Source organism: Zingiber officinale, chromosome 6A (assembly GCF_018446385.1).
Source record: "Zingiber officinale cultivar Zhangliang chromosome 6A, Zo_v1.1, whole genome shotgun sequence".
Taxonomy (NCBI): domain Eukaryota; kingdom Viridiplantae; phylum Streptophyta; class Magnoliopsida; order Zingiberales; family Zingiberaceae; genus Zingiber; species Zingiber officinale.
The window spans coordinates 68118643-68131802 of NC_055997.1; the positions used below are offsets into that span (position 1 = coordinate 68118643).

At 43.0% G+C, this 13160-nt stretch overlaps 1 protein-coding gene across 1 annotated transcript; it reads right to left on the reverse strand.

Moving 5' to 3' along the window:
- Positions 1-11333: 11333 nt before the first annotated feature.
- Positions 11334-12661, reverse strand: LOC121996489 (transcription termination factor MTERF15, mitochondrial-like). Its single transcript, XM_042550479.1, has one exon. It carries the CDS (start codon positions 12633-12635, stop codon positions 11463-11465), a length of 1173 nt encoding a protein of 390 aa, XP_042406413.1. The 5' UTR covers positions 12636-12661; the 3' UTR covers positions 11334-11462.
- Between the last annotated feature and the right edge of the window lie 499 nt (positions 12662-13160).

The window sequence follows — 13160 nt, forward strand, 5'->3', positions numbered from 1 at the left end:
AAGATTTAGATTGGTCAGAGGATGACACGGTCTATGCCTCACATTGATCAATCTAGATGTCTAGGATAGAAGGACACTTGTCATATATTGTGAGGAGTCACAATTAGTAGTCACGAGGTGATGTTGGATCTCAGCATTCTTGTAACTTGGGTAGTAATGATGTATTGCTAGATACCACTCATTACTTATGGTCCTAAATGAGTTTAGGGGCATTGCCAACGTTACAAGAACCTATTGGGTCACACACAAAGAACAAGTGGATGGAGATTAGGTTCATATGATGATCAAGAGGATTAGATTCATTTGATGAATCAAATTGGATTAAGAGTAATCCTAATTGGGCTAATTGAGTTGGACTCAAGTTGATTCATGTGTTCAATGAGTCTAATTTAGATTATGACTCATTGAATCAATTTAGTTAAATGAATTAGATTCATTATATTAAATTGGCTTGAATTAAATGTTCAGATTAGATCAACCATGAGAGAGATTAAGTCAAGTTTGACTTGACTTGAGAGGGAGAGGAAGAGTCAAGTTTGACTTGACTATTTGCCACATCATTAGTGATTTAGCATTAGGAGGACTAATGATGATGTGCCATATCATCAAATTGTGCCACCTCATGGGGGTTACAAATCTATTCTCTTTAATGGTCACATTTAATGAGAATGGGGGGTTACCTTTTTGGTTTTGAATGAGAATGAATTTTTCATTCACTCACATTCACATCATCTTCTTCCTCAAGCTCTCTTTTTGCTCCTTCTCTTCTCTTGGTCATGGGTTTCAAGCAAGGGAGAAGAAAGGAGAGTGAATCTAATCCAAGAAGAAAGGTTAGTGAAAGTCACATAGAGATTTTAGAGGAGTGTGTTCTCTTCTTTTCCTTTCTTCTTCTTCCAACCCCATCCGAGAGCATCAAGAAGTGCTAGCACACTTGTGGTGTTCTCTTCTCCATCTTTGTGTGTTAGAGAACACATCTTGTTCGTGTGGATACTTCTAGAGAGTTGTCTACTTTGACAACTAGAGATCCGGCATCTCCTTGGACAAGCAGGACTCGCGAAGGGCACGCATCGAAGGTATAAGATTTTCTCCATGTAGATCTAAGTGTAGATCTAGGTAAACTCGTACTCGTAGTTTTTCGAAAATTTTTCTTTGCACGGATCTGTTGGCTAGGGAATTTTGAGGTTTCCGCGACGCGAAAAAATGATTTTCGCCGCCCGAAAAACCCAACATACATCAGGCGTTTCAATCAAATAGCCATGGATATCCCCTCGACCTCATCTAAGACGATGATGAACGCCTTCACTCAAGGGCCGATTGAAGGAGAGTTCTTCCGGTCGCTCATCAGAAAACCGCCTAGGGACTTCGACCACCTGCTAAGGAAGGTCAATGAATGTATAAATGTGGAAGAAGCCTAGGCGGCAAGGAAGAAGGAGACACCGGCCGAGCCCGAGCGGCGACCGTCGAGTAGCCACCAACTGCCCAAAGGGCCGAGAGCGGAGGGAGCGCGACCACACTAGGAGGCTAGGACACATGCTGTGCAGCATGTGGCCTCTAGTCGGCAGAAGACGACAAGAGGCAAGGTATGGACGCCAATGTTCTGCTCCTTTCACCAGTCGGCGACGCACAACACGCGCAATTGCTATGATCTGATGGCGATCGATAACTGACCGACGCTAAGAGGATGTCGCCGCCAATCTCCAACTCCCGATTGACGACATAGACAATGATCTACCGGGCGACGAGAGGACGAAAGAAGATCGCCCGAACGACATAATCGATACCAAGGGAGGGATAACGCTGATTCTGCCCGAGTCCTGGCCTAGCAAAATAGACTCTCCGCTCGGGAAGAAGAAAACAGAAGCAACGCCGCCCGAGGAGAAATAGGCATGATCACCGGTGGGCAGACCGGCGGTGACTCCAATAGGGCCGGATGAGAGGTGCGCGAGTAAATACATGTATTTTTGTATGTTTCCTGAGTGCAGGGCAAAATATGAATAAAAGCGAAGAATGCCTCTTGAGATGCGCCTTGCCCAACGATCAAGCGGCGACCTTAACCCCTGGTCTTCCCAAACGGTCGAGCGGCGACCTTAAACCCTGGTCTACATCAACGGTCGAGTGACGACCTTAAACCCTGGTCTACATCAACGGTTGAGCGACGACCTTAAACCCTGGTCTTCCCCAACGGTCGAGTGGCGACTTTAAACCCTAGTCTACATCAACGGTCGAGCGACGACCTTAAATCCTGGTCTTCCCGAACGGTCAAGCGATGACCTTAAACCCTGATCTATATCAACGGTCGAATGGCGACCTTAAACCCTGGTCTACATCAACGGTTGAGCGGCGACCTTAAACTCTGGTCTTCCCCAACGGTCGAGCGGTGACCTTAAACCCTGGTCTACATCAATGGTCGAGCGGCGACCTTAAACTCTGGTCTACATCAACAGTCGAGGGACGACCTTAAACCTTGGTCTTCCCCAACGGTCGAGCGGCGACCTTAAACCCTTGTCTTCCCCAACAGTTGAGTGACGACCTTAAACCCTAATCTATATCAACGGTCGAGTGACGACCTTAAACTCTGGTCTACATCAACGGTCGAGCGACGACCTTAAACCCTCGTCTCGATGAGTGGGCAAGCGACGATCTTAACTCAAGAATGATAAACAGCTGACCACGAAATACAGTGACCGTTCAGGACTATTCGTCACCGACCGAAAGGTCGCAGAATCATAATAAGCAACGGATCGATCGGCTTGATAGACTAGTCGTGGTCGATCAGAGGAATCATGAGACCACGAGTTTATGCACCGTTTGAAAGACGGTGAAAAAACTAAAATACTAGAAGAAGATAAGGCTTAGTCGAACGGGCAAGCATTCATTGAAACTTCGAAATTTTTACAAAGGCGGGACTCTCGACCTCACTCAAGAAAATCTAAGGCATCATCAGACAGCGATTCGGTCAGTTTGTCCCGACTGATGACCTTACTCGATAAACTTGCAGAGATGTAGTCGCCTGCCTAGAGCTGGCCGAACGTCCCTTTGATGGCCAGGTCGAACAAGCGAAGTGCTCGGTCGGTGACCTTGTCGTTAAAAGCGTCTGAGCAGATGTAGTTCTTCTTCATAGTCTCGAACCGGCCAGCCTCGGCATCTTGATAAGTCTTCAAAGCCGATCGGGAGGCCTCCAGCTCGTCCTTCACGATGGACAGCTTGTTATCTTTGGCGGAGAGTTAGCCTCGAAGGGCAGCTTCTTCGACCCACCGACTTTTCCGTTCGGTGACCAAAAAATCTTCAGCTTCTTGGCGAGAGCTCGAGCCTCTTTATTCTTCAGGTCGAGTTCTTCAATGGCCCGAAGCTTCCTCACATTAGCTGATTCGATCTTGGCGTCAAAGGTGCTGACTTGCTTATTAAGCTGAGCCAGCAGAGAAGTCTGCTCTGTGCTCTCCCCCCGCTCGGCCTTAAGCAGCTCGGTGCTCTTAGCTAGATCGGCCTTCAGCTTTGCCACCTCAACATTTGTCTGCTCATGGGAGGTGGATGACTGGCCGCTCGACGCCTTCAACTTCTTAACTTCGTCCTCCAAAAATGCGAGCCTTTGGCACATGGCCAGACTCTCTACCCAATACTGCGAATGGTCAGCAAAATATGAGCGCTGATTGGGGATAATTTGAGAAAATATAGTAAAACATTACACTTATCCTAGTGGACATCTGGGTGTGGCTGTCCACGAGCTCCCCTGGAGACATAAGGCATCATCGCTGCACGGGCTCGTGTGTCAACCCATATCTATACGAGCGGCCCCTGGATAATTATTTGGTACTCGGGGGCTCAAGATTCGGCGCTGGTCGACTCGCGCCATTCCTCAAACGGGAGGTGGAGCACCACCGTTATATGACGCTGCCGCTCAGAGCTGATTGGGCCGAGGTCGCTCAGTCGGACGGCCGAGACTAGGATGCTGGACGGATGCCAAATTTCTTGGCCTTCGACGGCGGTGGCATGAAGGTCACTGGTGGCGTGCAAACAATCCCTTGAGGCAGATCGGATAGTGAGGGCATCCAATCAGATGATGTGGGGGTCGCAGTTCCTTGAATTGGAGTTGGGATCGAAGTTTCGACCCGCTCGACGGTCTGCACCGCCGAGGAAGCAGAGCGCGAGGAAGGCTCCGCCCGGGGCCTCTTGCGCATGATCAGTGGCTCTCCTGAAGAGGTCGAGCCAGACACCCCCTTAACCTGAACGACCGGAAGCCGTTCGGAGGCAAGGTGTGATCCCCCAGTCGCTCCGTCACTAGGCGTCCGACCAGCCACTCCACCACTCAATAAGACCGTAGCCGCTTGGCTCTCATCTTGGGGGTCTTCTTGAGAGTCGACCGGCTGCAGGCCGTGGCTCTCCAACTCCTCCACAGCTGCCGCATTGATTGTGGCATCCGCAAGTTTAGCTTTGCCGGTCAGACATGCACGTAGCATGACTTCGGCTGCAAAAGAGGAAGAAAAATCAATTAGAATCAAAGGAAAGAGTGAGAGGTCACATACATCGGCTGGACGGAAGCCAGGTGCGGATCGGACTCAAACCGAAGATATAGAGGACACCCTCCAACAGCAACTTGTGGATGTCATACTTCTGACAGACCAATATTGAAGCTACGTTGAGGTAGTCCGATCGGCTCTTGTACTGTTTCAAGGGAGGTTGACTCGCCACTTCGAGCTACCAGTGGGTCGGTAAGTCTGGTCGCTCGGGAAGGCGTACAAAAAGGAAGTATTCCTTCCAATGCTTGTTGGAGGTTGACATTTTGTCAAAGAAAACTAATCCCACGCGGGCTTGGAAAAGAAAAATCCCCGACTCAGACAATTTGGGATAATAAAAGTAATCAAAAAATCCAGGGAGTGAGAGAAATGTCATGCAGGCGGAACAAAACCAATAACTCGCAAAGCAGTTGAAAAGAGTTCGACACTAGTTGATGAAGGGAGATGCGAAAATATTTACAAACGGCGAAAAAGAATGGGTGAATAAGAAATCGCAGACCAGGGGTAAACTGATCCCTAAAGAAGCAAAGACAGCCGGACAGCGGAGAGTTTGGCCGGTTGGAAGGAGAAGGGAGAACAACTTTATATTCAGAAGGAACTCAAAGGCGGTTGTCAGACTCTCAACGTCACCGGTGTCAAACCTGAACTCAGTAGAGGTGTACCAAAGCCTAGGGACGTCGACAGGCGGCTGTGAGGAACTTGTCATCGCAAAAAACAAAGGTTGTGAAAAGATGCGAGGGGAGGGAAGCCTACTGGAGGAACACAGACGGGGAGACGCCGAAAAACCCGAAGACGAGGAAGTGTAGAGGAAGAAGGCGATATGCGATTGGAAGGAAGCTTACTGGAAGGTCGCTAGAGGAGCAGGGAAAGAAGAATATCGTCGGAGCACAGAGACGGAGTATCGCTGAAAGGTAGATCCGCTACCTTAGTGACCCCTCTAATGCCGACCCAACGGAGTATCGCTGAAGAGCTAGAAGACGGGGATGCGAAAGAGAAGGCGACACGCATGGGCTTATAAGCCTTGGGAATGGTCGACCGGAGTCATCCGATCTAGGTTGTGGAAACCCAGGCAGAGATCGGGCCGTTGAATTTGAACCGTCAAACGTCACATCGCTAGCAAATATCTGTCTGTCACGTCAGGCGTGTGGTGGCAGCGAGCAGGACACACGGCGTCTCGCCACAGGCCGACATTTAATGAGGGCAATTAAAAGGCAGGGGGCGCGCTTAGCCATAATATGCAGGGATTTGCACGATTTCCCAAAAATATGGGTGACGTAAGTCCGGATCACGCTAATCCAAAGAAGCCCAAGAAAAGGTGTCCAAAGTATGAATGCTCATTGTGCTGATCGGCTTGAGGGAGCAGACCTATGGCCAATCGATAATCTTCAACAGGTTGACCGACAAAGAGTGGTCACATAGTCGACCGTTGAGCCACGTTAGTCCGATCAGAGGCCAAGGTGTGTCGAAGTCGATTGGGTGGAAAGCTTCACAAACAATTTTGTCCAGTTAGTCAGACTTACAGTCTCCTTCGACTAGACTTAAGGGGGAGGAATGTGATGCGGTAATAAGGAGGAGCCCCACCCCGCGGAGGATAGCTGTCACTAGGGGTGAGCATTCAGTTAATTCGGTCCATAAATTAACCGAATTAACCGAAAACCGATTTAGTGTTAGCTAATCGAATCAAATTAAAGTTTTACTAAAATTAAATTAACCGAATCGGTTATTTCGGTTAACACTGAATTAATTAAATTTGTTTAAAATAACAATAAAAAGAATTTATACAAAATTAATATCAAATTAACCGAATTAACCGAATGCTCACTCCTAGCTGTCACGGTGGAGGTCAAAGTCAAGGCGGTCAACGCTGAGATACCATAGGCCAATTGGGCGAGCAAGTCAACACTCAGATATCGTAGGCTGATCGGGCTGGCAGGTCGACACTCAAATATCATCGGCCGGTCGGGAGATCATGCCCCGACCGGGGAGGAGGCCCCTGTCTTGGACACGGGGAGGTCAGACGACCGACGCTCAATGGTGTATGGGACGCCGGACAGGGAGATGACTATTTGCATAAATCGGGCCGAGCAGCTACCCCACTCGGTCAGGCGGCAGGACTCGACATTGGCAGAAGGGAACTTCGGCCAAGAAGACTTAATACAAGCACAGGGGAACTTCGACCGAGCGAACGTAGCACAAGCACAGGGGAGTTCCGGCTGAGCAGACTCAATACAAGCACAGGGGAACTTCGACCAAGCGGGCGTGGTACAAGCACAGGGGAGTTCCAGCCAAGCAGACGGTGCACAGGAAAGCGAAGCTCCGGTCGAGCGACCATCCCACTCAACCTAGCAACTACTTCCCTATGATATACATCGACATCCTTTTGGGAGTTAGTGACGCTGACATCCGACATGGGCAACAAGAAGATCGTACAGCGGAAGCTTCCACTATCACGTCAAAGGTATCCTCGGCTTGTTAAGGTATTATGTCAGGGACACTTTACTAATAAGTTTTTTTAAGGGAAAACTTCGAAAAACGTGTGCACGCGTTCTATAAGAGCTCTATTTAAAGAGGGATCCAAGCATCGGGGGAGGTATACGATATATACTGTTGTTGTTGCTCCATCTTCTACTTCATCGCTAGTGACTGACTTGAGCATCGGAAGGTCAACGCAGGGACCCCTTCCCTAGTTCGACATCGACGTAATTTGTGTTGCAAGTCCGAACGAAATCTACAAGCGATCAGTAAAAGCATCATATCCCTAACTTTCTATCACATCGATTTTCAGACAGGATCATCCACTACTCCTGGAAGAAATATGTTGGCACTATTTGAGTCTTGCGTGTGTTTTTTTGTTATTTTGTTTATTTTCCCCATAAGCATTTAGTTTTCTAATAGTCTAGATTTGGTGTTTGCTTTATCACTCTTAGCCCCTTGGCTCTGACTGCTTCTCAATATAGGTTGCGAAACTGAGGAAAAAAAAATAAACATCTTAACAATCAGTTGGATTGTTTGGAGCCAGGATCCTTTGATCCACCAAAAATAGATCAGAGAATGGACCATAATATAATTATAGTTGAATCGTGATCATAATTCGATCGCAATTGATTATTGATCTCTCTTTGAATTCACTTTTTCATCTAGGTTATAATTTGAGTCAGGATATGCGGCCAGAGGCCTCCCCCGCTCAGCGCCCGATAGCCCAGCCACCCGCCTACTGCTAGCGGCCTCCGGTCGTTCATCCCGATCCAAACTATAACCTAGATGAGAAGATGAATTCAGAAAATGATCGCAACCAATTACGGTTGAATCGAGATCACGACTCAACCATAATTACATTATGATCCATCCCCTAATCTATTTTTTGGACCAGAAGATCCTATCCCTATTATTTGGTTCAGTAGATTCGCTCATTATGTTCTATTCCATTCATTATATTGCAATGAAATCCATTCTGTTCTGTCTCGTTGCATTCTGTTCCATTCATAATTACATAAAAAGAGTCGAAATAGTAGTTGCGGCTTGCCTAGGTATAAAGGGCCTTCTTTTGCTTACAATGAAAGTAACATATGAAGGCCAAAGCCAATTCTTAGTAAGTGGTGAAACAAGATTAGGCAAAAGGATACCCTTTATTATTAAAATCATCGCAAAAGACAATTATATATATATTTTTTTCATGAAAAGGGCACCCAAATTAAATCTTATATTCATTTCCTTTTTCTCTATAAAATCCTCATTGAACCAAATGATAAAAATAATTTCTCTAGTTTAATTCATTTTACCTTGGATTCTTCACCTAAGAACCTCTGGTTCTAGAGCCTCTACTCAATGGAGCTCTCCATTCTTAATTGTTCTTGAAGCCACCTCTCATATACTATTAATATTGGTTGGTTATAAAAAATAATTAATCAAATCAGGTAACGTTGAATCTGAAATAATCGATTTAATTTCATGAAAATTTTCCACCAATACCAAGATAAATCGGAGAAATACACATGGAAACTCGTCCTGACCAGTCCAGATCCTCTGGACCGCAACCCCTGATCCGCTCCTGGACTAGAAGTGATTCATAAGTGGGATTTTATGAATCCCACCTGTATAGCAGGTGGAGTCCATAGAACTCCACCTATAAATGAGTTGGTCCATCCTCTAAACCACATTTTGTGGTCCAGAGGATCCGTACTCCATCCTGACAGTCAACATTCTCAGGTCCATTAAATACATCGCAGCTGAGTCTTTAATTATAAATCCTGATCTATTGCTTGGTTATAGGTTTAGTCAATTGCAAGAAACCCCTGATCAAACCCTTCCACTCCATCGACCTTATCATTCCTTGCATATTCGTATGAGGTTATTACGGAGAAAAACATCCGTTAAGATTTGATTCGATAGCCATTTTGATGAAAAAAATCGTGCCCCTTTAATTAAAAAAAAATTGTCTTTGATGAGTAACACACATGTAACAATAATACAAGCGTGAGGATTATTGTGAAAGATGCAGGGATCTTTGGATCAGGGGGCAATATCTTCCTTTCTTAATCTTTAGAAACAAAATTAATTAAGGAGGCGAGGAGGAGGAGGAGGAAACAAAGGTAGCTTTAGCTTAATTGTATTTGTTGTCTTCTTATTTCAGGTGTTCGCAAATTATCTTTCAATTATTACATCATTTTTTTTATTTTAAAGAATTGACACGCCAATGCTAAATTATATTTCAACTCCTATAAATTTTGCATAGATGATACTTAATGAAACTATATTGAACATTGTAAATTATTGCACTAAAATTCATTTTTTTTGTTAAATTATCTAAATATTTTTTTTAAGATTTATATTTGCTTAGATTTATATTTTATCACTTGAAAATTCATCAACTTCATCATCATTCCCAACAAAAATGACCCATGCTTTTTCTATAACCCAAACAATCCTCCCATATTCCATGACAAAGGTCTACAAATATAAGGCGCAAAACATGGAGAAATAGGAACCATGACAAAGTTCTATCACTTCCTATTCTCCCAAACACTTGAACATTGCTTAATGAAAGAGTGCTTGTCGTGTCCATCTTATTACCCTTTTAATTCCTTCACTTAATTCCTAAGGGATTCATCCGTGAATTGAATATTTATGAACAAATTTGATATTCAATTTGATAATAGTTTGTTTATATTTGTTCAACACACACAAGATCAATTAAATAAATTTAACCAATTCATTAAACTAATTAATAGTTTTAACTCAACAGAGGATTTCATCACCTCTGCGGGCCCCTACCTATGCACTTGCTAATTTGGGTTTTGCTGAACTCCCTCTCAATGGCATGCGATAGTCATAAGGGGGTCGGTAATGTAGCAGTATCATATTTTTTTGAACAACTCATTAAACTAAACAGACAAGGTTAACACACATATGTTCAACTCGTTAATATTCGTGAATAACATTTATGAAAAATATTTATGAACAATGTTATTGAACCATGTTCATCAATAAAACTCTCATCAACATGTTAAATAAATAAATAAATAAAACTTTTAAAATGAACAAATAAATTTGTATTATCAAGTTCAATAACCAACTAAATAAGCTTAAAATGTAAAAAATTCAAGCAATCAAACAAACTTGAATTTAAAACTTAATAACTTATAAACAAATCAAGTTCAAGTCAAGCTTAAACCAAGCTCAAGCCAAGCTTGAACCAAACTCAAGCCAATAAAAAGAAACCAAACCAAGTTTGAATAATCATTTCAACGGTTTGGTTCATTTTAGACTTAACTTGGCTTAGCTCGGTGACATTATCAAACAATATCCAACACCACAAAACTTAGCTTGTCTTGGTTCGTTTACTGTCCTAGAAAGCATATCTTACATTATTATGACTTATTATAGGGACCAAGCCTTCTGATTCCAGACCGACAAAAAAGCTTTAGTCTCACTTGTTTTTTCTTAAACTTGTTCATTCCTACTTTATTCCCAACCATCCAAAGTTTGCATTGCCTCCAAAAGTTAAAAGTGGCCTTTCACGTTTCCACTCACAAACTCACAGTGTTATAGTGTTTCAGAATATTACAGACATTCAGTATCAAACATGTAATACCATGTCAATCCCTATAAATGAACCAAGCCAAGCAAAGTTTTGTAGTGTTCAAGTTTATTTGATAAAATAACCAAACCAAACCGAGCCTAAAATGAACAAAGTCGATCATAAAATAAATCAAATAATTGAAATAATTGTTTAATCTTGGCTTGATTTCTTTTTTATAAGCTTGAGCTTGGTTCAACCTTGGCTTGAACTTGATTCAATTAGATGTTACCGAACTCTCAAATCAAGTTTGTTTGATTTATTTAAAACTTTTATATTTTAAGCTTATTTGGTTGGTTATTGAGTTTGATAATACAATTTTATTTGTTCATTTTGAAATTTTCATTGTTTATTTAGCATATTGATAAAAGTTTTATTGGTGAATATTGTTTATAAATATTAACGAGCTGAACACATATGTGTTCAAACTTGTTTGTTTAATTTAATAAGTTGGTCAAACTTGTTCATTGAATTGATCTTACACAAAATTCAAAAAGTATTCAATCATTTCATCCATGTGGCAATGGTTCCTCTCCCTTTTATAAAAAATATATTAGGTAACTAATACTCAAACAAGGAAAAATTCTGTATGTTCATAAAGGGCTGCATGAATACAAGAATAACAATTATCTAACATAATATGCGACAAATCAGTGATCTTTTAGCTCAATTGATATGCAAAATCAAGATCATAATCCTGCAAATTGTTCTTATCTTCATGCATATTGACATGCAAAACAAGATCATGATTGTTCAAATTCTTATATTCATGCTTGTTGGCATAAATGTTAGCTTTAGAGTTTGACAAAGGAGAAATCATATGGTGCATGAACCATAACTTGCAGGGGGAAAACTGATTTACCTCATTGAAGTCCCTAATCAGAAGCCATTGTGTGCTTTAAGCTTGCATAGAGTTCACTCAGATCTGGATACCTGTCCTTATAGACGATGATGTACTTCTCTATGAATTTGGTGTCGGAAACCATCATGTATGTTGCAACTTTGTAATCCCTTTCACAGTGCCCCCTAGAGTTCAAGGTTGCTAAGATCCGATGTCTGGGAATCAACCTTCTCTCCAAGCTCAGTGTCAATAGTACTGGACGTGTAGCGATGTAAGAAGAAGCATATCCAGCTTCATTAATCAAGAACTCCATTTTTCTCTGCAAATGCTTCAAAGACCTTCGCGGCAGATTAGGAACCTTTTGGATTGCTGCAACAAAATCACCCTGCGACCACCCAAAGTTCCAGAACATATCCATTAGCATCTTGAATTTCTTTGGGTGGACCACGAACAGTGCACACAGAGTGCAATGGAACATCCCGGATGTCTGTGGCACTCCCAAGTCCTCCACGCGACTGATCAACGACTTCAAGGTATCAGCTTTCTGCGATATGAACATTGGGTGAAAGCGCAAGATAAAGTCGAGCTTTTGGCCGTCCACGCCGCATTCCCGAAGCATCTCAAGGTTGGGCTGGATCCTCTTCTTGATGCTGTACCCAAGAACCCAATTGTTACTCTTGAACAACTTCACCAGCGCATCCTTGGATCCGAGAAGGCCTTGCCAAAATTCGATCCTAGGCACAGTGCGTTCGTGTTTGACTTTGGTGGTGTCGGGATTCGATCGGACGAGGTGGACGATGTCGGATGGGGAGAAACCCAGATCTTCAAAAGCTCGGAACTTTGGGGCAAGTGTCTTCTCTACGTCCAAAAGAAGACATTTGGGGGAGTGATGTAGGATCTTTTTTACTGATGCGTCATCGAAGCCGTAACTTTTGAGGAAAGCAAGGACGGAGTCGGGCTGCTGCCGGGATTGAATGCCCTTGAGAAGCTTCGAGGCCTCGGTGGCCTTATCCTGGTCGAAACCACATGAGTCGACGAGGTATTGGGTCATGAACATGTGCTTCCCAGTGGTGGATGCAGCGGCGGCGGCAGTGGCGGAGGCCGAGTAAGGTAAGATGGCAAAGAGGAGGGCAGCGTCGTGGGACAGAGGAAAACGAGTGGAAGACACGGCTTTGGAGAAGAGGGAGAAGTAAAGTAGCCTCTTCATCGATCTCTCCTCCTTTTTCCGATTTGAGATCACGTATTTACTGCTTTTGAGAATATTTTCCGATTTTGTCATTTATAATCAAAATTTGATAATTTATATTTTACCCTCTAATTAAATTCGTCGGTAAAAAAAGTTAGTGAAAATTAGATTTCACCTCTCAAAGTTTCCATATATTTTGAAAAAATAATTATAAAATTTTGATATCCTTAAATGACTATAATAATTTGAAAGTTATCTATCAGAGAGATTAGTAATGCAATTGACTTCGGATCGACCAAAATTAATTTGGTTTGTTAAGGATGAAATCAAGTGATCATGGGTAATCAAAGAATGTCAGCATTCAGTTGAAATCTAAACCGATTGAATCGAACAAATCGAAATTGAGCAAATTGAATTTTTTTCAAATTAACTGACCGGTCGAATCCCCTTAATTTCAAACTCCTTAAAAGAGGAAGTTTGAACTGTTTGCTTTTTGCTGATGAGGAAATTTGCTCTTTGAAAAGGAAATTCAGAAGTCTTTAGGAA

Bases quoted from the DNA above. Each gene is read 5' to 3' on its own strand.
- LOC121996489 (XM_042550479.1), bottom strand. From the start codon at position 12,635: ATGAAGAGGCTACTTTACTTCTCCCTCTTCTCCAAAGCCGTGTCTTCC.